Source organism: Antechinus flavipes, chromosome 3 (assembly GCF_016432865.1).
Source record: "Antechinus flavipes isolate AdamAnt ecotype Samford, QLD, Australia chromosome 3, AdamAnt_v2, whole genome shotgun sequence".
In the NCBI taxonomy this organism is placed as follows: domain Eukaryota; kingdom Metazoa; phylum Chordata; class Mammalia; order Dasyuromorphia; family Dasyuridae; genus Antechinus; species Antechinus flavipes.
In genome coordinates, this window is record NC_067400.1 from 64,429,794 (window position 1) to 64,457,493 (window position 27,700).

The following is a 27,700-nucleotide window of genomic DNA, read 5'->3' on the forward strand; positions in this document are numbered from 1 at the left end:
TCTCACATCCAGACAGCTCTTCCTAGGATAAATACCAAAGAACATTTCCTCCAAATCCCTGCTTTTGTCTCCTCAAAGGAGTAGGGGTAATGGGTAGAATAGATACCCAGTGAAAGGAGTGCTCAGGTGACCTAGGATGCAAGCACCATAATGTTCAAAAGGCATCAAGCATTGGGTGGAGAGAATGATAGGCAGAATGGAGATAAAAAATTAATCTTAAATGAATTTGATCTCCTTTAGCAAAAACCTTTAAGCCTTTTCAGTCTTACAAGGGAAGGCTTTTACCCAATTAGTAAAGGTAACAACTCTGTAAGAAATGAGCAGCAGGACGAATACAGAGAGGCTCGGAGAGACTTACATGAACTGATGCTGAGTGAAATGAGCAGAACCAGGAGATCATTATATACCTCAACAATGATACTGTTTGAGGATGTATTCTGATGGAAGTGGATCTCTTCAATAAAGAGAGCTAATTCAGTTTCAATTGATCAAGGATGGACAGAAGCAGCTACACCCAAAGAAAGAACACTGGGAAATGAATATAAACTGCTTGCATTTTTGTTTTTCTTCCCGGGTTATTTATACCTTCTGAATCCAATTCTCCCTGTGCAACAAGAAAACTGTTTGGTTCTGCACACATATTATGTATCTAGGATATACTGTAACCTATTTAATATGTAAAGGACTGCTTGTCATCTGGGGGAGGGGGTGGAAGGAGGGAGGGGAAAAATCGGAACAGAAGCGAGTGCAAGGGATAATCTTGTAAAAAAAATTACCCTGGCATGGGTTCTGTCAAAAAGACAGATAAAATTATATAATAAAATTATAAATAAAATAAAATAAAATAAAATAAAATAAATGTTCTAGATACATTGAATTGCCATTTAGTTATTTTCCAATTTGTACAAACATTTCTCTTTCGTGAGTCAGGAAAGGGATGAAGTGTCAATTTTTACTGACAGGGACCTTAGAAGTATGACTCAAGAAAACTCAAAAGTAGCCTATTTGTTGCCAGAGTCTTTAAAGTAATAGCAAGCTACTTTCTGTTTTCCTAAAGTTCCCAAACTCTTAAATCTTCTGTTAACACTATCAGTGCAAATAGATTACAATTTACATATTCTTTTAGTGGGCTTTAATTAGAGCTTCTTTAAAATTGCTTTTACTATGATATCTCAAATAACAAATTTCACTTAATTGAGTGTATTTTCTTTCTCTCCCTCTCATCCCTTTGTCTATGTATCCCTGATGTAGTCAGGAAAAGAGAGAAGAGGGAAGAAAGAGAAAGAGGCTCTCCTTCCTCTATGCACTATCCTCCTAGTCTTGGAGAGGTCTTAATTTAGTCGAATTTGCCTCCAAATTACTTTACACACACACACACACACACACACACACACACACACACACACACGCCCACCCACATATCATTCATCTCAATGTTGACATTGTATGTTGATCATATCTTAAAAAAAAACCATAAAATTATAAAATATGAAGCAATTATATCCAATAAAGCAGTTAACATTCACGTACCATTTGTTTTATGCTAAACACTTTTGCAATCATGTGGTCTTCACAACATTACTATTTATCTTTACAAATCAGAAAACTGGGCAGAGATAAAATAATTTGCCATAAATTACATAGCTAATACATACCCACAACTGAAACAGAAAATGGAGGGTTTACCAAATGCAGAGACTAACTGGCTTTCTCACCTCACAATGCCATGCCAGGAGCACCTAGATTCTTCCAGGCAGTTACTGGACAGAACCTACTGAATGTTGAGTGACTAGTGACAGGATCTTCCTTTGATGGTAGTTTCAGGTACTGGGCTCAGGGAATGCTGACCATGGAGCTTGACCCTCTCTCCAACCTAATTCCCCCAAGCTGGGTTGGGGAGATATTTGAGCAAGGTTGTGTGGAGTCCCCATAGCTATTGCTGATTCCCCTATTTCTACAGGTGAGGCAGAATTTGAGTTTCCCCACAGTACTTTAACATTCTCTTTTCTTAATCTGATCTGAGATGAGAGAAATTAGCAAATAGAGGGACTTGGACTATATTGATCTTATTAGCAATCTCCACACAATTTCCAACAACAACAATCAGAGTCCTGATAAACTCAGGACTCTGAGGAGTAGAGTAGAGAGGGTCCTTAATACCTTCTTGGATGCTTTCCCAAAGGATTAGAGTCCCAAAGGGACTTCGGACAATATACAAATCAAAGAAGGAGTCAAGGAGTCAAAAAGTTGCTACTTACCTAGTTTGTTTTGTTATTTTTCTTTTCTTTCAGAATGAGGTAAATTCTTGGAATTATCCTCAATGTTTCAATTTTTTTTTTGCAGTCTTAAAATGATTAATTGCCAAATGTCTTAATTGTTGTTCTCAAAACTTTGAGAATCTGCTAAGATGTCATTTTAATTTTAATTAGCTAACTTTATTTCTGTAGCCCCCAGCTTGGCCAGAGCTGAGGTCCACAGGAAACAGTTAGACTTTTTCCTTTTTTAAGGTGGGAGTCAAGGATGTTAAGATACCTTCACAGTATTCAATTACAACACAGTTGTTTTGTGGCTGGCTGCATTTTAAATCTTTCCAGGTAACAGAATCTAGCTCACAGAACAAATATGATACAGACATTCTGCACAGAGATGCAGACACAGAGAAAAATAACCTGAAAGAAGACTGTCCCATCTTTGCCAAAAGCCATCCTATAGTGCCTCGACTCCTCTGGCATTCCAGAGAATGTGGAAAGGAACTTTCCCCAAAATTACAAGAATTTTCAAGTCTGGGCATCCTCAGTAAAAGAAAATTTGTTTGCTGAGTGTGGAGCTCATGATGACCCAGACAAGCTTAGAGTGGCTTAGAGTGTCCCAGCTATAGGATCAAAGGAGAAAAAAATTAGGGATTTATCTTGACAAGGAGGAAATCAAGCCAGAGGAGGCCAGATTCTCCCTGTACAGGCCACCAAATGTTGAGGTTCAGAAAGAGACCCCAGAAAGTTGGGGTTTGAGACCAATGTCACAAAGTGTCTCAAAAGAATTTGTAGGCTCAAACCATCTCCAAGTCAAGGGACAAAGTTTATTGTAATTGTAACACCAGTTGAAGTGGGCTAAATTCCAAAAGAATTTAGCAAAGAATGGAGAGAAAGGAGATAGATTTATAGGACCTCTAGAGATCAAAGCTTCATGTTACTTATTTGCTAATTTTATGACTTTAAGATAGATTTGAGGAGTTGTCTAGTCACTATTGTCTCAGGACCTTGGTTATCACTGACCAACAGATTATCTGTCAGTCACTAATGTTTGTAGAACTCTTTTAAAGCCAGATGATTTTAGAATCCTTGACAGACAGATTGTCAGAACAACAGCACTCTAAGATCAAAGGGTCTCAGGATCACTAATATATCTTCCCTAAAGTCTAAGGGAAGAAATATTATTATATTCCTAGCCAGAAGACTTTTACAATTGTTGATGGACAGAGTATTAAAACAATAGCAGCCTAAGATCAGGAGGGCCTTGAGATCACTGATTCTAAAATCAGAAGACTGTTAGAGCAGAAGCAATCTAAGGTTGGGGGGAGGGGTGGGGAACTCCTTACTGCTGTTTCCCCTAGAAGTTATACTCCATCAGTGTCTCTTCTAACTCCACTGTGTTCTCAATCCCACTTTTCCTCCTTACAACTAACTAACTCTTTTAGGGTGCTAAGTCCTTTTCAGGATTTAGCCTGCTAGCTAATGGCATGCCCCAACCTCATGAGGTGCTTCCTTTCCACTGGCTAATTGTGAGTTCCACTAAGGAACTTGTCTTTCATATGCTCTCCCAAATCTATTTCATATTTACTATTCCTGGGGTCTGCTGTATTGCTTCATTTTGTCTGTAACCTCTTCTCAAAATAAATCTACCTTTTGCCAAAGAGAATGGCCAATGTGAAATTTTCACATGACCGACCCCAACTTTTGGTGACTACCATCATCTGGTGTCTACATCAACTATATCATTTTGGTCCTCAAACCACATCATCTATACACTTACTCATATGTGTACACAAACAATGTTGGGTACAAAAATATGTTTCATTCAATAAGAAAAGAGATGAGAAAATAGGAAAGGAAAGGGGTGGAAATAAAAGTAAGGATAGTTTAAGGAAGGAAATAGTCTAAGGAAAACAAACAACTAATTATAATGAGCAAGTTATAAAGAAAGTTTTGAAGAAAACAAAGGAAGGAAGGATAACAACCTTTGGTTTCAGAAAAGAGAAGAAAGGCAGGGTGAGCAGAAGTAGATTATATCAGATCCAAAGCACACTCATCTCTCATCATTAATGCAATGACTAGCAGACTCACAATGAAACATGCTACCTGTTCTCCCAACTCCAGATAGAGAGATGATAGATTGTATACACACACACACACACACACACACACACACACACACACTTTATTTATTTATTTGTGGATATGGATAATACAGAAATTTGTTTTATTAGACTTTGCATATTTCTTCAAGAGTTTTTATTTTCCTTCTTTTTCAATGGGAAGGGATAGGTGGGAGGGAAAGAATGATTTTTGTTCATTGAAACAAATTTTTAAAAGGAGATTATTGGTTGAACATAGCGAAAATTGGATGGAAACCCATAACTAGGAAAGAATATTTAAGGGTCTCGTATCTAAAAAATGAGGAACTGATTTACATTTATAAGAATAAGTTGTTTTTCAATAGATAAATGGTCCAAATATTTGAAGAGGTAGTTTTCAAAGAAAGAAATTCAAGTTACCAATTGTGGTTTAGTCATTTTTAATCATGTCCAACTCTTCATGACCATTAGGAGTTTTCTTGGCAAACATAGTGGAGTGATTTGCCATTTCCTTCTCCTGTTTGTTTTATAGATGAAGAAACTGAGGTGAACAGAATTAAGTGTCTTGCCCAGGGTCACACAGCTAGTATAAGTGTCTGCAATCAGATTTGAATTTGGGAAGATAAGTCTTCCTGGCTCTAGACCCAGCACACTATCCACTTTACCATATAGTTATCAAGATGTGAAAAAAAAAAAAAAAAAAGCTTTATCTCATTAATAGAGAAATACATATTAAAATAAATCAGAAGTTTCATAACAAGCCCCTTAGAAAGGCCAAATTGACAAAAACAGAAAATGATTGATGTTGTAAAGGCTATGAGAAAACAGGCACATTAATGCACTGTTAGAATTTTTAATTAGTCCAGTCATTCTAGAGACCGATTGACCAAAAGGTTACTAGATTCTTATGTCCTTTGACCCAATACTATACCACTGCTAGATCTATATGTCAAAGATATCAAAGAAAGAAAAAGGCTCCATCTGTACAACAATATTTATAGCAGCTCTTTTGGTAATGACAAATGTGAGAAGTAAAATTGTTAAGTTTTGTTTCTACAGTTGAAAAGTTTAAGTTTCACAGTCTCATCCTACAATGTCATGGTAGAAAAAAATGTGGTGTATGCTTTAGGGGCAGTATATCCTGGCTGAAAGGAACTAAAGAACATCTTAAGTCAACAGAAGTAACCACAGGTTGAGTGCAAATAATCTGGGTTTATGCCCGGAACAATTTAAAATTTTAATTTAATATGCTTAATAAGCCTCATGTATATTAACTTCTCCCTTAAAAAGGAGACATCTATCATTTTTAAACAGATGATGATGTGGCAAGGGGAGGGAGGAACATGGAAACATACTGAGGAGTGTATGTAGAAATATAATGAAATATTAGATATTGGAAGGGTCTTCTCTAATAGAAACCCTGAGAAGGGGATGAGGAGTTAGGGTTCGATAACAGAAAATAACTGTTCATTCTAGCCTCTATGAGCAAAATGGGAAACTGAGAACTTCTCAGAATAATGTCTTTTGTGAGGGATTGTGTGGTTTCTCATAAAATCACTAACTAAGGTAGACTGAACCTGCCATTAAGATTTTAATGAATGAAGTAAATTGATGGGTTTGGGAAATGAAATTCTTTGTATAAATATCATGATAAAGAACTTAAAATAATTTAAGTAAAGTATTGTAACCATCTAAGCTTGAGCAAACATTTGTAATAAGTCAACCATATTGGTCTGAGTGAGCACTGTAACAGACTGGAATGTAACAAATATTGTAACACTTTAATCACAGGTGAATAGGGAAACTGAGGTCTTCTCAGAATAAGACTCAGCACCAAGGGTTTAATCTTTAGGCTCTGGGAAGAAGAACAAAGACTTTCCAAGAAAAAACATTTAAGGGATAACTGCTTAGAGAAGAATCTAACTATTTAATGGCCTGGAGATATTTGAGAAGTCTACAAACTGACTAATGTCTATTTGTTGATTGAGAAAAGCCTGAGGTAAAACCAAGTTTCCTTAAAAATCTCTATATTGATTAGTAACCTGAGAAGCAGAACAGACTCTTTCTTTCTTTTGAAACAAGTCTCGCATGACCAAGACCCTAGTGCCACAAAAGCCCACCTATATTCCAGAGACCAATAAAGGAATAAAGGTCGAGTTTGCTAATGATTTTAGGAGGATTAACAGGAGATGGTGGATAGTTTCTGTAAGTTTTTTTTTTTTTCTCTGACCATTTAAATTATCTCTCAGCCTTTGTGAAATGGAGCCTCCTCTCTCTGAGACTCTAGTGAGTAGACTGTCTGCTTCTCACGAGATTCTAATAAAGCTTCTTGTTCTTCACTTTGAGAAATCTCTGAGTAGTCATTTTGAGTTAGGGTTTGCGGTCCCACACATCTGTAAGCTGCTTGTGTGTTCTAAAAGGGTATCACGCCTGCTTCTTGCAAGAAATGTAATAAAGCCTTCTTCCACTCACTTCAAGAATTTGAGTCTAAGTTTTCATTTCTAACACAAAGAACTAGAAACTAAGAAATATATTTATATGAATGTAATAGAACATATGAAAATAATGCATAAAACATTATAAAAGTGATAAAGGGGATGAATTCAGAGAAAACTGGGAAGACCTATATAAACTGAAGCAGAGTGAGGTAAGCAGAGAATAATTTATACAATAATAACATGATAAAAACAAACTTTGAAAGACTTAAGAATTCTGATCAATGGAATGACCAACAACACTAGAAGACTAATGGTGAAGTACTCTATCCACCTGTTGACAGAGAAATGATAGACTCAAGATACTCAATCAGACACACATTTTAAAATATGGCCAATGTGGATATTTATTTTGATTGATTGTATATATTTCTTACATGATTTTTTGGTTCTTTTTTCAATAGCAAGAGGAGAGAAAAATAAAAGATGATTATTAATAGAAAAACTGAAAGTTAAATTCAATAAGCAAATGTAAAGGGAAAGGCCTTCATCTACAAAGGAAACATTACAAACCTTTAAAAGGATCAAATAGCTGGAATAAATAGAAAAAGTCTAGAGAGACAATGAATTTGAATCCAAGTACTGGGCATTTTGATATTTTTTTCCTCAGCCTTTTTATCTTTTTTCCTCTGGAAAAATTCCCAAAGAAGTCTAGGAAGTGTAACTGAACTAAGCATCATAAGTATAGCTGGCATCCCTCACGAAAGGAAATTATCCATTTCTGAAGCAGGAAGGATTAACAATCAGGAGTGGCTGGAGTAGTGGACAGGGCACTGACAATCTTTTAAAATCCCTGGTAAGATAGGAGCTTCAGAAAGTACTTGGAAGCTTATTACTACACCTATTGTAGAAAATGACAGGATATTGCATAGTTTTAAGGTTCTGTGGAGCAAATAGTGTCTCTGAAGTGGTAAAATGTATACCAACAATGTAAACTGTGTCCCCTAGATCTTTGGGGGAGGGGTGGACCTGGGTTAGAGAAACCCTAAAATCTCAACCCCTCCTGACCTCTGGGAGGGGCCCCACCCTCCTGTTCCTAGGGGAAACTTCCATACAACTCCACCTACAATTCAATTGGAGATCTTGGCCTGGGGCATAATCGCCACCCTTTATTGAATTGAACATTGTCCCTCAAATTCATTTGGAGATCCTTCCCTACCTTTGGGCCATAAAAACCCAATATAATTAAAGGCTGAACTCCAAACCTTTGCTAATTCCTTTCTGAATTTGTCCCACTGAGGAAGTTATTTCTCAGTGTAATAAACCCTTTTTTTTTTTTTTTTTTTTTTTTGGCCACAAACCTTGCCTGTATTTAGGATTGTGAATTCTTTCACAAGAACCTACGACACCTGCAGGGGATCTCTCCATCTCATTTCTCATACCTCAATATCAGGAATACTAATATGAAATAAATTTGGGAGAGCAATAGATTGTGAAAGAATATCATATAAAAATAGTATAATACTTCACAGCATAAAGAAATTATGTCATAGGCATCCATTACAGGTTACAAAGGTTTGCTATTGTATTTATGTGTAAATACTTCATAGGCTCAAGAAAATACAGCTAGGCAAGGTAGTCATTCTGAATGAGCAATTTGATTTGAAGAAATAAAAAAAAATTATAGCCCAGAAAAGTGGAGAATAGCATCTCTAAGAGAAGGGGGAGGGATCAAGAAGAAATTTGGTAGCTCTTCCTGGTTGGGATCAAGGAGAAGCCAGAACTGTCTAAAGATATGTTAATCAAGATTTCATAGGTTATTTAAAGATGCTAATTATACAGCCTCTGAGGTTGGAGTTCTGGGCCACAACAGGACAATCTGGGATTTGATTATGGCAGATAATAGCTGGATGGATTCTTTCATTTTAAGGGAGAATAAGCTGATTTCAGAGTCACATCATCTGAAGACAAATTATCAGTAGTAACCTATAAGAAGCAACTGAAATGCCAAAAGCAATTATAGTTGCTAATAGGTCTCCACACTTCACATAGCATATGGTGTGGCACTTCATTAGTGCCACATTCCTCAGAGCTTTTCTCAGGAAAGGATCCATATCTCTCTGGGAAAGAAATATGGAATATCCAGATCAGGAACACTGACCAAAGTATTATAATAATGCCAGACATCTGCATTATTTAAAAAAAAAAGTAGACTTCTAGGAAATCGTGTATAAAGCACAGATTTCACAATTTGGAGTCTTGTGGCAAAAAAAAAAAAAGTCTCTACTTGTAGAGATTTAGAAAAGCATTCCAGTAGTGATGGGACACCACAATAAGCATATTCATATAGAGATGGCTAGGTGGGGAAGTGGATAGAGACCTGGTCCTATGTCAGGAATTAGCTTCACATGCTAACGATATGATCCTGGGCAAGTCACTTAACTGCTGTTTGCCTCAGTTTCTTCAACTGTAAAATGGTTTTTCTAATGGTACCTACCTTGAAGGGTTATTGTGAGGATCAAATGGAATAATAGTAGGTAAAGCACTTAACATAGTGCCTGTCACATAGCACATAGTACTAATTATATGAGAAATGGATGGGCATTTGGTTTCCACAGTCATGAAAATTAAATTGGAGAAATTAAAATTAAATTAGAAAACTGTAACCCAAAAAGGACATCAAGGAATAGTCAAAGATAGAGGTTTTCTTCCAAAAGAATGTAAACTCCTTGAGGGCAGGGGCTGACTTTTGTAATCTGGGGTGGTAAAGTGAGATTTGAAAAGAATCTTTTGTTTTTTGCCCTAAACCCTCCTTTGTTACCCTTCCCCCTTCTAGAATGTAAACTCTAGAATGTAAGAGCAGGAACTGGCTATGTAATGAGGGTGGAGATTCATAGCATGAAACATCCAATTAATGGGGAATCAGGAATGGGACTTGTCCTTCAGGATAGGAATAAATGCAGCCTTTGGAGTTTCTAAAATGTGTCTACTGACCTAGGTACTCATTATTTTTTGTTTGTTTTTGTTTTTAATAGCTTTTTATTTTCAAAATATATGCAAAGTTAGTTCTCAATATTCAACCTTCCAAATTACCCCCCACCCTTTTCTCCACCCTCTCCCCTAAACAGCAAATAATTCACTATATGTTAAAACCCATGCAATTCTTCTATACTTATTTCCACAATTATCATGCTGCACAAGAAAAATCAGATCAAAAAGGGAAAATAAGAACAAAAAGCAAACAAGCAATAAAAAAGGTAAAAAATATTATGTTGTGATCCATATTCAGTCCCCATAATCCTCTGAATGTAGATGGCTCTCTCCATCACAAGTCTATTGGAATTGGCTTGAGTCACCTCACTGTTGAAAAGAGCCACATCCTTCAGAATTGATCATCATATAATCTTGTTGCTGTGTATAATGTTCTTCTGGCTCTACTCACTTCATTTAGCTTCAGTTCGTGTAGGTTTCTCTAGGCCTTTCTGAAATCATCCTGCTGATCGTTTCTTGTAGAACAATAAAATTCCATTAACATTCATAAACCGTACTTATTCAGCCATTCTCCAACTGATGGGCATCCACTCAGTTTCCAGTTCAAGGTACCCATTCTTGTAAGAATGTAAAATAAATCTTTTCTGCATTCACCAGTGAGTCAATTAGGTTCTTGGTAAGAGATTTTGTTTCTTAGAGTTATTATTAGAATACCATTCATTGGAGAGGGGAAAAGATCCTTCAAATATGTGACTTTGGCAAATAAACAATGACAAAGATATAAAATTTTAGGAAGCAAATGCAATTAAACTGAAGGAAATATGCCAGGGTATATAGCATATTCCTGAGAGTTGAAGCTATTTCTAATTGGTCTTATACATAAACAAAAGCAGATAAATGTTCCGTAGCTGGACAAAGCAAGCAACTTTAAATATAATTTCTAAGCTGCAAAGAAAGATCTAACTTGAGAAAACTAGGATTAAGCTATCCATAACATCTTACCACATTTTGGTTACAGAAACTAGATTAAAGACTACCTGTGATTATCTAACCAGCCATAAAGGTAAGACTATCTTCTGAGAGAAGGGCCACCAGACAGAAGCATTCCACTCAGAGAAGCCAGGGGACCAGATGTTACTGCCATATGATATAAGGACAAAGCCAACGCAGAATGGTCACAGCAACCCTCTGCTACCTGGATGGACTTTAATGGTGAATGAGATTAAACTAAGTGACATCTCATAAGAATATGGCCTTTACTTATGCTCTAATTAGGACCTGATACTTTGCAATAACAAATTGAACTAAAGCTATTTTTTATTTTAAACAATTTTTTAAAAAAATTATTTTAAACAATATTTCCCTCCTGTTCCTCCACTCCACCCTACCCCCATCCCCCTTAATAAGCATTTAAGTACTTCATGGGTAAAGACTTTATTAGTATTTTGTTTCTGGGATAATTTTCAAGTTTACAGTATATGCCTGGACTCCCCCAGACAATGGGAGAAAAAGTGGGGAGCTTCTGGCTAGGGTCTATATAATTTTGTTTTGCAGTTTGCACTCTTCTACTGAGACTTAGGAGTTGTCCTTTCTCACCAGATCATAATGTCTTCTTTTGAGTCTCCGATTTTAATTTGGGTTGGAGTCATATAGTAGCAACCTATCAGATGCTGGGGAGTCAGGGCATATCTACTGTGTGTGCTTCCCCTTCTCACCTTCATGTCATGGTTTCAGTTCAAATCCCAACTCCTAAAGGACTTCCTAGTCACCCTAGTGACAAATGCCTTCCCCTTTCAGATTGCCTTCCATGTCTGCTGCAGTTATCTAGCTTTTACTTTGTTACTTGTGTTCTCTCCCATTAAAATGTGAGCTCTTTGAGGGAAGGGACTGATTTTGACTTTTTTGTATCCCTACTGCTGGCACATAGGCAACAGTTAATGCTTAACTGACTTAAGTATTAGTGACATGTGAATTCAAGAATACAGAGTTGCACATGAGTCAGATTTCCTTAGAATCTGCTTTGGGAAATGGAGGTGTCCCCAGGCCACAAAGTATCTGGTACCAATTGTGTGGGGGTTCCTTCCACCTGGTACTACTAAAAAGTTTGGGAAAACTGCCTATGATGAGACATCAACAGGTGACCCCAACAACTACTCCCAAGTTTAGTTCCCTTTCAAAGAAAGCTTGTCAACTATCATGGGGACTTTGTGTATTTTCTATATCGCCTTAAAACCTCCTCTAGGACCTTTGTCTCCAGCTGCCCCATTTCCAATACTGATAAGTTACATGGAATACTCACGTGGAAACTGTGGGAAAAGACAAAAGCTATTTCTATGCCCCATATTTTTGAGAGATCCCTAAAGTAAACTCCAGAGCCCGGGCATAAGAAGGCAGAGATTATCTTCTGGGAGTCGATACCAAACATGGGAGCCCAGATTCTTGGAGGAATATCAGGCCACAGATTGCAAGTATGAGAACTTTTACTATTAGGTACTGCCTAGGGGCTAGACATTCAACCTTTCCCATCACTGGAAAAGAGGAACCTCATCTGTTTAAACTTAATAGGAGCAGAGGGCAGGAGAACTGCCAAGAGAGACCTCTCCCAGAAGAGCAAAGTTCAGCAACCCTATTGGTCCAGTAGAAGTCCTAATCTATTGGGGTGGGTAGGGCAAAGGAAATGTCTTCTCCAGTAGCTTCCCAGGATGTATGAAATACACTTCCTGATAATCAAGTATTTGTTTTATAAGCGTGTGTATTCATCTGATCTCCTAAACCCAAAATGAGACACTTGAGGTGGGGTTCTTATCTTTGAGGTCAGCTACATTCTTTCACCAGCCCCGAGGCAAAGAATGTGGGATTGATGGCCTCTCCCATCTCAAGGATCTCCCTGAGTGACTCCTTTTCCACTGCATATAGCCCTTAGAGATCTGTATAACTTTAATAGTGATTTCAGATAGACAAAACTGTGTTTTGTTTTATTCAAAGAGGAAATGTCACAAATTTTAGCCCAAACACCTTCAGAACTTTATCCCTGTTGTGATTTGTGCTCAAATTGCTACCTTTTTTTTTTTTTTTTTAAATTGCCTTCCAAGCTGGACTGACCCTCAAAGCCTTGCTTGTGACCCGAGTTAGTATATTGTGGTGAAAATGAAAAGGCACAGTAGTGTTACATAATTCAACCATAAATTCTTGGATTAGTAGATTGGTTGTTGTGGTCGAAGGGGAGTGGCAATGTTAGCTCAATTATAAACTTTCACAAACTGGCTTTTTTTTTTTTTTTTTTTTTTACAAAGGCAGGCGATCATGGATGTGCAATGCTGCATAGAATGTCAAACTTTTTAAATATTTTAATTTTGTTAACATACTTTTTCCTGTCTTATTCTGTTAAATCTCTGGAAATGGAGTTATTTTAAAAACACACACACACACAAAGATATCAATAACTTTTTAAAAAAGAAAATCTGGCAAAGACAGAAGAATCAGTCAATGTCAGAGGGGCTAAGGTCAGCAAGTACATTAATGCCTTTCTGGAGAAGCCGTGAATTGATTCAGCCCTTCTGGAAAAGTTTGGAATTATAAGAGAAAAATTACTCAATTGTTCAGACCCTTTGACCCGGCACTCCCACTACTGGGCATAAACAAAATGGAGGTTGAAGACTTAAGACTCCATCTATATCAAAATATTGAGATACTTTATATTTCAAAGTGGCCGAACAAACAGTGGCATAGGGATGTAATGAAATATTATTGCTCAATAAGAAATATGAGGAATGAGGTCAAAGACAAAGACTCCATCTATATCAATATATTGTGATATTTTATGATATAACAAAGTGGCAGAACAAACGGTGGTATGGGATGTAATGAAATATTATTGCTCAATAAGGAATATGAGGAATGAGGTCAAAGATATAAGGAAAGACTCCATCTAATATTTTGTGATATTAACAAAGTGGCAGAACAAACAGTGGTACAGGGATGTAATGAAATATTGCTCATTAAGGAATATGAGGAATTCAGAGAACTTGGAACTTCTGAGCAAAGACAGTAATAGCTGTCTTTAACAGCTGTAAAGACAACAACATAATGGCACTTTAATAGCCCTTGAAGATTTATAAAAAATCTTTATACACATTATCAAATGCTCTTCCCAATACGCCCTAGACTTCAATCAGCAGCAATGATGAAACCAATTAAAAAACAACCCTTTTCACCCAAGACGATCATCTTTTACAATGCATTTTAGAGTCTTCCAACAACTACCCTAAGTGATATAACTGGCAATTTTTATAGTATAGGGAGGTTCTCCACCTGAGCCTGTGTATGTCCCTCCTCCCAAGCCCCATAACTCCTTTACTACCTATTAACAGGGAGTTGGCAATCACCTTACTTGATTCTTCCTTCAACATGTATTGGATGATATATCAAGTGCTTACCATGTGCAAGTCAATGCTCTCAAGGAATTCATAACTTTTTTGAGGACAGGGAATGACATATTCAAGTTAAGTATAATACAAAATTGAGAAAAGCTTCTTATAAATTTGAAGTGAGTGAAAGTACTCTAGGAAATTATGAAGAGGATAGTGAGGAGGTGAGGGTATCAGAAGGGATTTCACTGAAGAGGTGGCACCTGAGCTGAACTCTGAGAGAAGTCCAGAAGTAGTTATCAGTAAGAGAATACATTCTCAGCATAGGGGACGCACTGTCTCCACGAACGTGGGGTGGAGTGGAAGATGGAAGGACAAGACTGAGGGACAATTCACAGTACTGCAGCATTAGCATTTATGTGAAGAGAAGTGTGTGAAATATCTAGCCAGAAAGGTAGGCTGGAGGTAGACTGGAGCAAGCCTTAGACCTCAGGCTGAGGAATATTTTAAACTAGAGGCAATAGCACATCTTCAGACTTTTTACTAGCTGTGTGACCCTCATTTATTTTCTAAGCCTCAATTTCCATGCATTTCTATGATGTTCTTACAATGAATAAATGGTATAGTTATGAAATTTCTGGATGACCCAAAATTAGGAATGACATCCACTGCATGATAAGAGTGATAGAGTAAGGATTCATAGTAGATCAAAAGGCTAAAGCAAATGCTCACTGTTAACAGAACATTACAGCAGGCAGAAAAGCTATGTTGAGAAACATCCAACTCTGACTGATTTTGAGCTTTTTCTTGGCAAAGATAGTGGAGTAGTTTGCCATTTCCTTCTCCAGTTCTGTCCACAGAGGAGGAAACTGAGGGGGAAAGAGTTAAATGACTTGCCTGGTCATACAACTAGTGAAGTCAGTCTTTCCAACTCCAGGCCCAGCATTCTAGTTTCTGTGATACCTGGCTGCCAATGCTGAATTAGGGAGATAGTGTCCAACATGAAGGAGGCGATAATTCCACTGTATTCTGCCTTAATTAGACCACTTCTAGAAGACTGTATTTAGTTCTGAACACATTTTAGTAAAGGCACCAAAAATCTGGATTCATCCAGAAAAAGTCCAATAAGATGATGAGAAACATTATACCATCCCTTAAAAAAATTGGTTCAAGGAAATGAGGATGTTTACACTTAAATCTCATTCTTCGGCACATATCCCAAGGGTATCCATGACAGGAAGATCCCATGTATAACAAAATAGTCTTAACAGGTCTCTGTTAGCAAGAAACTAAAACAAGTTGAGTGCCCACTGACAGGAAAATGAACAAACTTGTGACAGAGATACAATGGAATATTCTTTCATAGTAAGTAGCAGGAGACATGAAAAATTCAGAATTGCTTCCAAAAAGTAGGATGACTTGGATGACTAAACAGAGGGATTAAAATTCTATCCTTGATACAGATTGTGACCATGGGCAAATCATTAATTTCTGAGCCTCAGTAATTTGTAAAATAGGGATAACACTAGTAGTACTTATCTCACAAAATTCTGAGGTTCAAAAAAGACAAAGCATGTAATTTATAAGCTACATGTTAGCTGTTAATTCTCATCATGCAGAACCAAGGGGAAAAATATGCATAAAGGCCACAGTAATTTAAACAATACTGATCAGTGATCTTGGTTCCAGAGGACTGATGATGAATTCTCTGTCTTTGTTCTTGGTCTAGAGATGGCAGACATCTATGGATGGAGTATACACTGTTCAGTCTCATTAGTGGAGTACGTTTGTTCTGTACTTCTATGCTACAAAATTGAGTTCTATTACTGGGGTATAGTATTAGGGAAAGACACCAATAAAAAAAGTTTCAATAAAATACTTAAGGAAATAGCTAACAGTTATCCAAAAATAGAGTGGATTATCTAGGGAAGTACTGAATTTTCCTTTGAGTTTATAAAGGCAAGTGGTGTTCCCTTTTCAGGTACAGGTTGGATAAAAGGGCTGCAAAGGTCCCTTCCAACCCAGAAATTCTGTGGCTCTAGTGAGGGATAGGAAGGCTCTCGAGAGTCCAATGCTGTATCTTGAATCCAAGATCTATGGTCAAAATTGGGTAACAATTCCCATCTGAGGGCCCTTATCCAGTAATTTAACTTTATGGAAAGCTCTGGACTTCCACAGATTCAGCAGCAGATGAGTTAGAAGGTGATGAGTGATGGCATCAATTCCGCAGAAGAAACAGTTTTAAAATCAGATTATCAGAGTAAGACAATGGGCAGGAGGGTGGACCAGGAGGAGTGGATGAAACAGTTTGAGAAGGTGAGAACCACAATGGTCATTTGCATGAAGATTTAGATATTATGTTCATCTGAAGTGGGTCATTCCTCCCAGGGCAGGCCCGAGTAGAAGCTTCTGGCACATGATGGTTGATGCAATGGGTCTAGAATGGAACCTATTATGTTTTCCATTTGAGCCCTGGAGAAGAGAAGAAGGGTATCGCATAGGGAGAGAAACCTGTTCGTTTCCACAGTAATAGGCGCTGAGAGACCTCACCACAAAGTAGTCCTCAGAATAGAAACTGAAAGAAGAAAGGACTTCAGTGTTAACCTCACTTAGCTCTACCCTCAGGTCACAAGAAGAATGAAGACTTACTGGAGATGCTACCTCACTAACGGCAGAAAAAATGTCCAATATGATCCTGCCAAGCCAGCTATCGTTCTCTCAAAGGAGGGCACCATGAAGCCTATGTTATACATGTATGTGCTGACCCACAAGAAACAAAGGGAGAAAAACAAAAACGATGGGACATACGGCAAAAATCAAGCAAGCCGACTTCTCCCTGCTCTTCTCCCTTCTGACCCCCAACGTCCCATCCTTATGCCCTGGTATGCTCCATCCCATAAAAACTTGTGTGGATTATCAAATCTCTCTCCAGGGGCTAGATGGAGAACAACAAGTTTTCTGGCCCAAAGCATGGGTGAGGCAAGAGTTCAGTTAGATCAGGAAACAAATCACACATGGCTCTGAGGGTAGAAATCAAACCCTGTTTTATAAGGCTGCGATGGCCACTGTTTGCTTCTCAGCTGGGATAACAGGAGCTGGGCAAGCAGCAGGAGAGTGGAACATAGCCCCCTCCATATGCTTTCCCTAAACCCACCATCCCTCTAAGCCCCAGAGAAATCCTCTTTCTGGAATTCAACCTTTTCCAAAAATACTCTGACTAGGGGCAGGATGGACAGGGGTGGGATTCCAGGCTGGCCGGCAGGCCGGTTCCCATGAGGTAGCTATCGCTGGTGCTCCTGGGGAGGGAGTGGGGTTAATGGAAGGAAGCTGATCATGGGTTCACAGAGGCAACAAGGTTGTTGTTGGCTTTTGGAGGTGTAGGGGAAACAGAGAGTCTCTGAGCTTGCCCTGAATATTTGAGCATAGGTAACACTGGAGGGCAGGGGCTAGAGTTGTGGGTGGCATCCTCATTTTCCTTTGTAGAATGGGGGGTTTTCCTGGGAGAAAGAGAAAAGGGAGAAGACAAGTATAAGATGATGAAGATGGGGGTTTCTCCCTTCATGAAACAGCTCTGTTCCCCTAAACATGGCTGGGACTAAGAGCAGCTGATAATTTTAGTAAAGTCTCCTGTCCTAGAGTCAGCCTCCAATCTATTTTGGAAAGGAGCTTCCTTTTTACTGCTCCCCCAAAGCCTGAAAGGACAGCCTGGTCCACAAGCACAGGCGGGTGCAGGCACACACCCAACAAGGAGCCAGGCGGCCACAAGTGTCCTCCTCGCACCCCTTGGCACTGGAGGGACCGATGCAGCGCCGCCTGCCACTAGTCACTTTGCACCGCTTGGTTTTGTCCCAGTAGGAGGAGCCTTCTCTATTCTCTGAGCTTCTCCCTGACCCCAATTCTGTCAAACCCAGCCACTGGCTCACTTCTCTCCCCATTCCTACGTTTCTGACTCCTCAGAACTGAACCCAGTCCCATGCCCTCCTCCCCCAGGTTCTGCCCGGATCCGGCCCTTCAGCAGCCTTTACCCCAGCTTGTTCAGGTCTGTTTTACAGAAGGCATTGAGGAGGATGTCACCCTTCATGACGATATGTGATCTCGGCAGGGACCACTACAAACAAAAGAGAAGAGCAGGCCTCCCCGCTTAGAGTGAGCAGGGACGTCCCCGACAGCCCAGCCCTTCGCCGACACGGGGCACAACAAGGATCCCCTTCCTACTCAGCGAGACCAAGGCCAAGCCAGTGCCCGGGTGGCAGGCACCCAGAGAAGCCTGGCAGGGTGAGGAGAGACATCAATCTTGGGACAGACCCTGGAGGTGAGCAGGGAGGCTCCTCCTCGGCACCCCGGGAATGAGCTCACTCACCATGGGAGCAGAGTCAGAGATGGTTCCAGTGTGAAAGCCTTTGTAGCACCAGCTGCGGAGCAGGTCCACCCCTGGAGAAAAGGAGAAGAGAGAACAAGGTGGGTCACTCTGCAAAGCCTCCTGCCTGTCCCCAGACAACAAGGTGGCGCACACGCACCTTTAAGTTTGTTGCTGTGATACTTCTGTTCCCACTGCGTGGTCAGGATATTAAAATAACGCGGCTGCTCAAAGAAACGGAGATAGCGGGCAGAGACTCGAGAGGGGAAGACCCGCTCAAACTGGCCCCGGCGCGAGAACTCATCCTCCATCTCAACGAGGACCCGAACGTCATCTGGCGTCAGGATGTCCAGCACCGACGCATAGAAATCCTTGTGTGCCCCATGTGAGAAGAGAGGGAGACAGAGCTCAGTCAATGGGAGTGAGGAGAGGGGCGGAAGAGGAAAACCAGAGCGGCATTGAGGGGACAGAGCACACCGAACCCAGTACTGGCAGGATGGAGCCCGTGAGGCCGGTACTGGGGAGACGGAGGGCACTAAGCCTCTTCCGTGGGGGGAAGGCAGCGCTGAGCAGGGTGGGGATTGGGGGGGCTCCGGAACAGGCCCTCAGCCACCACCACTTCATCAGGCTCAGCCTCCTCAGGAAAGGATAGGGCAGGGTCTCAGAGAGTCCGGCTCTGGACCTTCTGGCCATGGGGCATTCCAGACAGACTTGCCCAAGGTCAGACAGCCAACTGGATGGAGCAAAGGCACGGAGCCCACGCTCCAGGAGGCTGATTGACTGCTCTGCCCAGCCCCCGGCCCGTCTGTCAGAGAGATGGCGTGAGAGGGCCCCATTTTGTTCCTGGGATGGCTCCCCACCTGATCAGGCAGTTTCTGGGTCAGGTAATAGGCTTTCTTCATTTTCTCTGCTGTGAAGTACTCTGGAGCCAGCCTACTCTTCTCCTTTGTGGAGCTACTAAGACTAAGAGCAAAAACAAGAAGGGTTTAGGCAGGTCTAAGAGCTCTGAAAAGAGATGCCTTCCCAATGAGAGAAGGGGATGGAGCCTGGCTGGGACCTGAGGGAGGTGGGGGGGAAGAGCTGTGAGGAGCCATAACATGCTCCCAACCAGGCAGCTGTAAAGCTCATGATTCCAATACTAGCAAAGAGAAGAGGACAGGGTCTCTACATCAAGGTAAACAAGCCTTACCAGTCCCACTTGGATTGGGGGAAATCTCAGTGGAGGACCCCCAGTGACCTGAGGCCCCCCCAGCAGCCCAAGGCCTGTGGTGGCCCCTTTCCAGGGGCTATAGTGGGGCAGAGGCCCGACCTGATGGTGGAGCTGCTAGAGCTGCCACAGCTGGAGCTGATGTCCTCTGCGTGGGGGAGAACAAAGCCCGCCAGGTTCAGGAGGTCTCGGATCATCTGGCCCTTGATGCTGATGTCTAGTGGAGAGTTGGAGTGAAGGCTGCAGGAGGGAAGCAGACACAGGGTAATCAAAGCAACTAACTATTTTTTCCCCAGACTTTCTCTTGACCACAATTATAGTGTGGCCCTAATTCTGCCTCATGCCTTTGCCTGATCCTGCAGAATCCAGGAGGGCTCAGGATGCCTACAGCAACAACTTGCACTTACCTAGTGCTTCATTACAAGGAAGGAGGAGCTAGCACAACTATTTCTTAAAGATGAAGAAAGAGACTCAAAAATGTAAGTTCTTTTATTGCTGTCCCAGGATCAATTAATGTTGGGACTCAGATTCCAGACCGATGCTCTTTCTGTTGCACTGCCCAGCCCAGATGTGCTATGCAATAGCTCCATTACAAAGGCCCCCTAGCCCCATGGGTAAGAAAGGTCCACCCTTTTTTAGGAACTGCCAAGAGTAACCCAGGTTGGAAGTCAGGTTAAAGAAATCATTTCCACCCCTCTTCTCTACCATCTTCCAATAGATAATGGGGGGAGAAGGAGGAAAAGTATGACCAGGGAACAGTCTATCCATTTAATGTAAGAGGTCGTAACTGAGGTCCAAAGTAGGAAAGGGTTCTACCAAAGTTGGCAAAATAAGGATTGGAATGGGGCCAAACTTCAGGAGAGGAAGCTGCGGAGAGACTACAGACAGGGGGGTGTCTGCTGGGTATCTCTGAGGATACCCACTCACCTTGGAGAGATGTTGACTTCAAGGACCCAGGGCTTCAGATTTTCATCTAGCATGATGTCAAAACCAAAGAGCTCATGGCAGCTGTAGGGCCGGCGCACATACATCTTGAGCAAACTGGTTACGTAAGGCTCTGACCTGGTGATGGGGACGGCAGTAAATTGTGGGCTTCCTCCCATGGCCCAGGCAGAAGCGCCTTGCCCACTGACTAGCCCCAGGAGGGGAAGCACCCGTCTGCAGTAGATCCCTATCAACCTTGAGCCAGCTTCTGCTGAGACCTCTCAGATAATTGGGGGAAAAAAAGAGGGAAATGAAACCCATCCTACACACATTAACTCTCACTCCTCCACTCCCTCCCCTATCCCGACTTCCCAGCGGGTTCCTCTGGAAAGGCCCAAGGAAGCCCAAAACACCATATCACGGAGGCCAGTGCACAACAAATTAGAGTCTCCAGTGACTCACGCAATGATGGTTTTGACGACAACATCCTTAATCTTTTCCCAGATGGCATCACTGTTGATTCCTTTTTGGCTCAGATAGTTCCACAGGGCCTTCAGTGCCCTAAAAAAAAAAAAAAAAAACCAAAAAAGAGGAAAGGAATCTTGGTTCAGTGTCATGTTTCTGGGCGAGAACCTCTCCTTGGTGTGAGGGAACCTCTGTCTACAAGCTCTCTTCTCTCAGGCCCCCTAACATCTCGGGGGAGAAGGAGAACGTGGAGGTCAGCAGACCCCCCGGACACCAACCCTGAGCCGGAGCTCTGGAACCTTGAGGTGTCATGGAGTCTTGGGCTGTCTTTCTCAGGATAATGTTTCACAATGTAAACAACTGAATACATGGGCTCACAGTGGAAGGGTGTCCTAGGGAGATATTATTAGGAGAAGCGGCCCTGGCCCCACTGGGTGACCAGGCTTGGCTGCCTCACTCCCTGCATTCACACGTGCCCTCTATCCTGGAAGGCCACCCTTCTTCAGTCCCCTGCCCTCAGACAGTACCACTTATGGCCCTGGCAAGCGTTCTCATCGGTGTTGGCCTGGTATTCGGTGTTCTTCTTATTGATGCTGTAATTGGTCAGATGGATGAACTTGTTGCTAAGGCTCTTCATGGAAGAGGAGTATCTGGGAGTCAGCAGGACAGAGAACATGGAGGAAAGGGGGTCAAGGCTTTCCTGGGCTCCAGACAGGCTAAATGGCACACATGAACCATTCTTGCTGCTCCCCCACCCAGAATTCAGGCTCTCTAGAGCCTCTCCAATCCCTGAGGAACAGCCAACTGGTGTCCTCAGTCATAGCAATAACCGGGGAAGTGCGGGGGTCAGAACCCCAAAATACTCAAGCTTTTTCCTCTCTTAGTCCTCCTCCAAGCAGCCTTCCTGATATAGAGAAGAGTTTCTCCCCAGCTCTTCCAATCACCTCCCTCCATGTTTTCTGCTTGCCCCCAACACCTTCCCCTCAAAAAAAGTAAAGCAAAAACAAAAAACCAAAAAACTCAAACAAACCATTTTTTCCACCTATCTTATTTGCTTTAGTTCCAGCTAAACAAATCCTTATACTACAGTATGATATCTCCCACTTACTTGCAGCTAGCAAAGCGGACGAGTCCATCTGTGAAGAGGTAGATCCGAAGGGGATCATATGAGGTGACGTAAACGTAGATACGAAGGTCAAACTTGCTCCCGCTGATGAGGTAGGGTTTGTGCAGATACCTTCCCAGGAGAGAAGAAAGGGGCCAACAGTGGTAGCCCCATAAAGTATAAGAATGGACAAAAGAGACGGGAGAGAAGGAGAAAGGACTAGATCCTTTCTAAAAGAGCTAAGCCCACAGATTCTTAAAGCAAAAACAAAAGATACCTTGGTGCTAAGAAAACCACCTCTGAAAAGGAGACATGGGAAAGAAGAAATGTGAATGAGTCTGGGACTGGCTAGAAAAACTGGGAGATGGCAGGTGGGGGAATCACTGGCGACATGAGAAGGGGCTGGCTCACCTCTGCACGAGAAGGGGTCTTCTCTTAGGCAGCTGGCTCCATTTGTGGATGACCTGGATGCCAATGCCTCGGGCTGATGCTGGCTAGAGAGCAAGAAGGAAGGAAAACTGTGTTAGCTCAGGGACCCTTGCCTTCCCTGCTCTTCTTGCTCCCTCCAGACTCCTTACCGGCTTCACAATCCACTTCTGACGGCTGCTGCTCTCCCAGGCCTTTCGCAGAAGTTTGGCATCCTGTGGGAGGATGAAGGACTGGGGGAAGAAGCTGAACTCCTTCTTTCCAAAGCGGCTCTGCATGCGCGACAGGTTACGCCATAGTCGGTCCTTCCGCCCAATCTGGAATGAGCCTGGGAAGTGGTTCAGCTACACAGGAGAGGGAGAAGGGAAGAGAAATGAAAAATGTTGAGGGTGGCTAAGGTGGCAGCCAGAAAGATGATGCCATCCAGTCCAGCTGCCCATACCAGCTCAGTAGCTTCTGGAAACATGCAGACAGTGGCAATTTGGAAACAGATTATGTTCATGAAAGTAAAAGACTAGCTGGCCCTATTAACATCTCTCTTCTGCATCTGGACCCTGATGGCTCTTCCCTCCAGTCTGAGACAAGAACTGGAGACATACTTAGTTCCTAGAAGGCTTCATCACAAGAAAGTGAATCTATTTCTTCCAACAAGGGACCACAAGCCTCTGTGTTTTATAAAAAATGACCAGCGTGGGAAACAAATGGAGGGACTATATGGCAGTTTAGATTGGAGTATGTGGTCAACTGTAAACCAGAAACTCTTTCCTTTGATACACACAGGATGGTACCTAGAAAGGTCAGGACTAGACTGGCCAGTTTCTTCTTCTTCTTTTCTCTTCTCTTCTCTCTCTATCACTGTCTCTGTCTCTCTTTCTATAACTACTGACCAACACAGTGGCTGGAACATACGTAACTGTTGCTAAATAAATAATTGAGCAACTCTCAGGTACTATGTGACTGACCTGGATTGGAGCCCAGGGGCTTACAGCTGATTCTCATTTGAAAGCCTATTATGCTTCTTCTCCAGCGCTATCTGAAAGCCTTTGGGTTTTTCTCATTTTTCCTCTCTAATTTTGTGTTCCCTTTCCTTGTTTTCCTAGTTAGGAACCACCTGGTACAGTCTCTCAGGGATGGCGCCTACCTTTTGATGCTCCCGAATTGTTTTGAAACTGGGAGATTTCATGTGGTGACCCCAACAGCCCAGCCAATCATCGTTTTCTGTGAAAGACATTTTACAGAGTCAGTCCCTTTTGCAGTTTCTTTTCTTTGTGGTGGATATAAAACCCCATATGTGCCCAGGGAGATCACAGACTATGGATGGCCCTGTGCCCACGTCAGAGAAAGGCTCCATAGCCAAGACTGGGACACTATTACTAGTAGTCCCCAATTCCACACATAGCATGAAAAGGCCGGGATCGCAGGGCTACCTTTTTTCTCATATTTATAATATTTGTCCCTCCTCCCACAAGTCCTCCATTAATAGACTCCTCTAAAAATAATTATGCTGAATCCTAATCTTAGCACTTCCCTCAGAAGGCAGGAAGGGCTCCAGATGCAAAGGTTCACATCCCACAGTGAGGTCAAAGCACTTTGGCAACACTAGGTCTGGTAAATGAGGCAGAACAAACTGACACTCACTCTTGCTGACTTTGAAGTGAGAGCGTCCAATGGTCTGTTTGACAATGTTGGGAGTCACTGTACTCATTTTCCAACGAAGCAGTTTCCTCTGTTCCCAGGGTAGCTTCTCCACTACACAAAAATCACGGATGGTAGAAAAGACCACAGTGAACAGAGAGAGGATATAACTACATTTGGCTACCAATAACGCCACCACAGCCACATGAGCCTCTGGAATTGTTCTGGCTCAATGCCTCCTACAACAAACTGAGATGCTCATGGGCAAGATCCTTTTTTTAATAAAAATCAAGAGGGAGAGATGAAAGAAGAAATAAGGAACAAAGACTAGAAGAAAGAGGTAAAGGAACAGGGTTGATAAGGAAAGAGGGAAATATAGGGAAATGAGGAAGAATCTAAGAAGAAAATATAGTTGGGATTAGAATGAAAGCCATGTAAAACAAAGGCATGAACACAGAAAGCTTGACAAATGGTATATTCATTATACTTGGCTCCTGGAAGGTAGCTAGCCTTTCTCCTCCCCCCATGTCCACCCCCCCAATGGATCATCCTTATATAAGGCTTCTTTCTCTTCACCCCACATACTGAATTGTTTTTCACTGGCTCCTGTGCTTTTAAATAGTTTTCCAGGTTTACCTCTCTCATCCCTTGTGCCAAAGTAGATGGTAGGGGGTACATTAGGAAAGAGGCTGTAGATAAGGGGTTGCCGGACAACTTTCTCATGGTTGGCAAGGGGTTTGGCCAGAACTTCCATGCAGTTCCTAAAATAAGAAGACAGGAACATGGCAGAAGAATGAGGCGACCCGCTGATATCAGAAACATGCTTCTTCAGTATGCTGGAGGTACAGATAATATCCCTGCTACCCAAAAAGAAAAGATGCTCATCAACAACTTCCTAAGTAAAAACAGGTAGGATATAAACTGCTAAGCATTTCAATTCTTCTACAGAAGGTTCAATTCCATTGGGTTAGTCACATTGTTTGAATGCCAAATGTATGCTTGCAAAAAAAAATTTTATTTTATGGAGAACTCACACAGGGCAAGCAGTTACAAGGTGGTCAGAAAAAGTGATACAAGGATACTCTCAAGGTATTTCTTAAGAACGTAAGAATCTATTGTATGACATGGGAGACACTGACATAGGACAACCCAGCATAGCGTGCCCTCATCAGAAAAGGTGCTGTGCTCTATGAACAATGCAGAACTGAATTAGCCCAAAGGAAACATAAGATGCACAAAAATAGAGAAGCTACTTTATTTGTGTCCAACATGTGGCAAAGCACTCTGAACTTATAGTGGTCTGATCAGCCACAGCTGGACATAACGTAACTCAACTCTAACATAGTGATGTCATTTTGGTCTTCAAGAATGAAGAATAACAACCTATTCAAGGTCCTTGTCATTTTTGTTACAAGTTCTAAATCCTTTTTTCTCTAGGAATATGTATTCAGAAATCCATGGTACAACAGGAAGTACACTGGATTTGAAGGGGGAGTGTTGTGAGGACACGATGACTCTTGAGCCCAGGGCTCTGCTATTTATTCCCAATGTGATCTCAGACTAATCACCTCATTGCCTGAGTTTGAGATTCTCCATCTGTACAATGAGGGGGTTGAATTAGACGGTCCCTATGGGGTCTTCTAGTTCTAAGTTTATGATCCTTTGAAATCAAGAAGTCTCACATTTTTTCACTGCTTCACACTCCATGAAGAAGTAGAGAGAAGTACTAAAAAGGACTTTAAATGGAAGGGAATTTATCCTATTCCCTACACAACCACTGAAGTGCCTCTGGATTCAGCAACTGTGTGGAATCTGCAAAAGGCTATTAGAATAATCCAGGAAAAAGGTAATGGAAACCTGAATCAAGGCGATTATAGTGACCAGATGATAAAGATGGTGAGGCGGTATGATTGAAAAGATTTAACAATTCAATGAGTGAATACAAGAAATCAAATATGACCTCTAGATTGTAAACTTGGGTAACTGAAAGAATGATAGTGCCCTCAATGAGTTTTAGACATGTTAGATTTGAGAGATCCATGGGACCTCAGGAAAAAGATAATAATTAGGTATGCAGATCTGAGAGTCATCTGCATGGACATGATAATTGAAACTAGGGAGGCTGCCAAGATTATCAAGAGGGAGAGAACATAAGAGTGAGGAGAGGGCTCTGGATGATGATCCTCCTAGAGAGGATGTCAGTCATACAAGTAACAAGATATTGAAGTGTCATAAAAAGCCATGAAGGAAAGGCTCACTGAGTAGGGAAGGCATATTTTCAGAAATAAATATAATGTCTTCCAAAAAAAAAAAAAGCTGTCAATAAAAAGAAATTTAGAATGAGAGGATGATCAAAAAAGCAAGGTCCCAGAAGAGATGGGAATCATGGGCACAGAAAGACACATTAGAATTGGCTGGGAGAAAGGCTTTTTCATTCCCAGAATGAATTAACTGAAAGGAGCAAAGGAAGAAAGAACAAATGACAATGCTCAACTGATCTGAAGTATGAAACTGGGGAAGAATGAAAGCTAATTCAAACTAACCCTCGATTTTTTTTTCCAGTAAAATATGAAACAAGATCCCCTACTAAGAGGAAAAGGTTGATATAATCAAATTCTGAAGGGGTCTGGAATAGCCAATTGGAATAGCAAGTAGGACAGAGGATCAATCATGGAAGGGTAAAGGTATCATACCACAGCAGGAAAGGTTTTATGATCAGAGTATAAAAATATGTAGCGCACTCTGCTTTGCAGCATTCAGCAGCATGCAAGCAACAATGAATATCTAAGTTTGGTCAGCTTTGGAAAAGGAAGACTGGTAATGTGATAAAGGGTCAAAGGATTCCAGGTTTGAAGACAAAGTAACTCTGAGTTGTTCTGTGATCCTCTTCTATTTCTACCTAGTTCTAAACAGAACTGAAAGCAGGGTACTCTGTGGAAGGGACTCCCAAGGCCTCACTCCTTCACAACCTGGAAAGCAGAGTAGCTTAATTGATAATAATAAAGCAGACTCTGGATTTCCCAGTCACTCACCGAGAGATCACTGCAACTGATTCACTTGCTGAGACACCGCTGACTGAAGAACACTCAGAGTCCTCTAATGGGAAAAAAGAGAAAGCAGTGACTTCTCAGATGCCCCAGGAGTTATGCATGTGATACCTGAAGGGAACAAATGGCAGGAAGGAAAAAAGAAAGACTAGTCTGAAAGGGACTTGGGGATCAGGCAGTCACTAGAAAGCCTTTTTCCTGGTGCCCTTAAGGCAGTAGAACCAAAAACTTACCATCCTCCTCTTCATCCTCATCTTGGCTACAACAGTCTTCTAAACCATCTCCCAGCTCCTCTTCCACATCCTCAGCTTCACCTCGGAACATGTCAGTATTTGAACTATAAGGAAGCAATTCCACACATCATTGGTCCCCCTTTTATTCAATCTCTGT

The 27,700-nt window shown here is 41.4% G+C and overlaps 1 protein-coding gene across 1 annotated transcript in view; it reads right to left on the reverse strand.

Annotated features, from left to right (window-relative positions):
* Positions 1-17,171: 17,171 nt before the first annotated feature.
* The window catches only part of TTLL4 (tubulin tyrosine ligase like 4), a 29,490-nt gene continuing 18,961 nt past the window's right edge, over positions 17,172-27,700 (reverse strand). The window contains 17 exon segments of the mRNA XM_051983544.1: positions 17,172-17,641; positions 18,170-18,252; positions 18,505-18,575; positions 18,662-18,872; positions 19,362-19,464; positions 19,811-19,948; positions 20,636-20,770; positions 21,095-21,193; positions 21,625-21,747; positions 22,206-22,334; positions 22,614-22,696; positions 22,781-22,972; positions 23,770-23,846; positions 24,267-24,377; positions 24,900-25,024; positions 27,296-27,359; positions 27,544-27,647. Of these exon segments, the coding sequence (XP_051839504.1) occupies positions 17,476-17,641; positions 18,170-18,252; positions 18,505-18,575; positions 18,662-18,872; positions 19,362-19,464; positions 19,811-19,948; positions 20,636-20,770; positions 21,095-21,193; positions 21,625-21,747; positions 22,206-22,334; positions 22,614-22,696; positions 22,781-22,972; positions 23,770-23,846; positions 24,267-24,377; positions 24,900-25,024; positions 27,296-27,359; positions 27,544-27,647 (2,014 nt within the window). The 3' untranslated portion in view covers positions 17,172-17,475.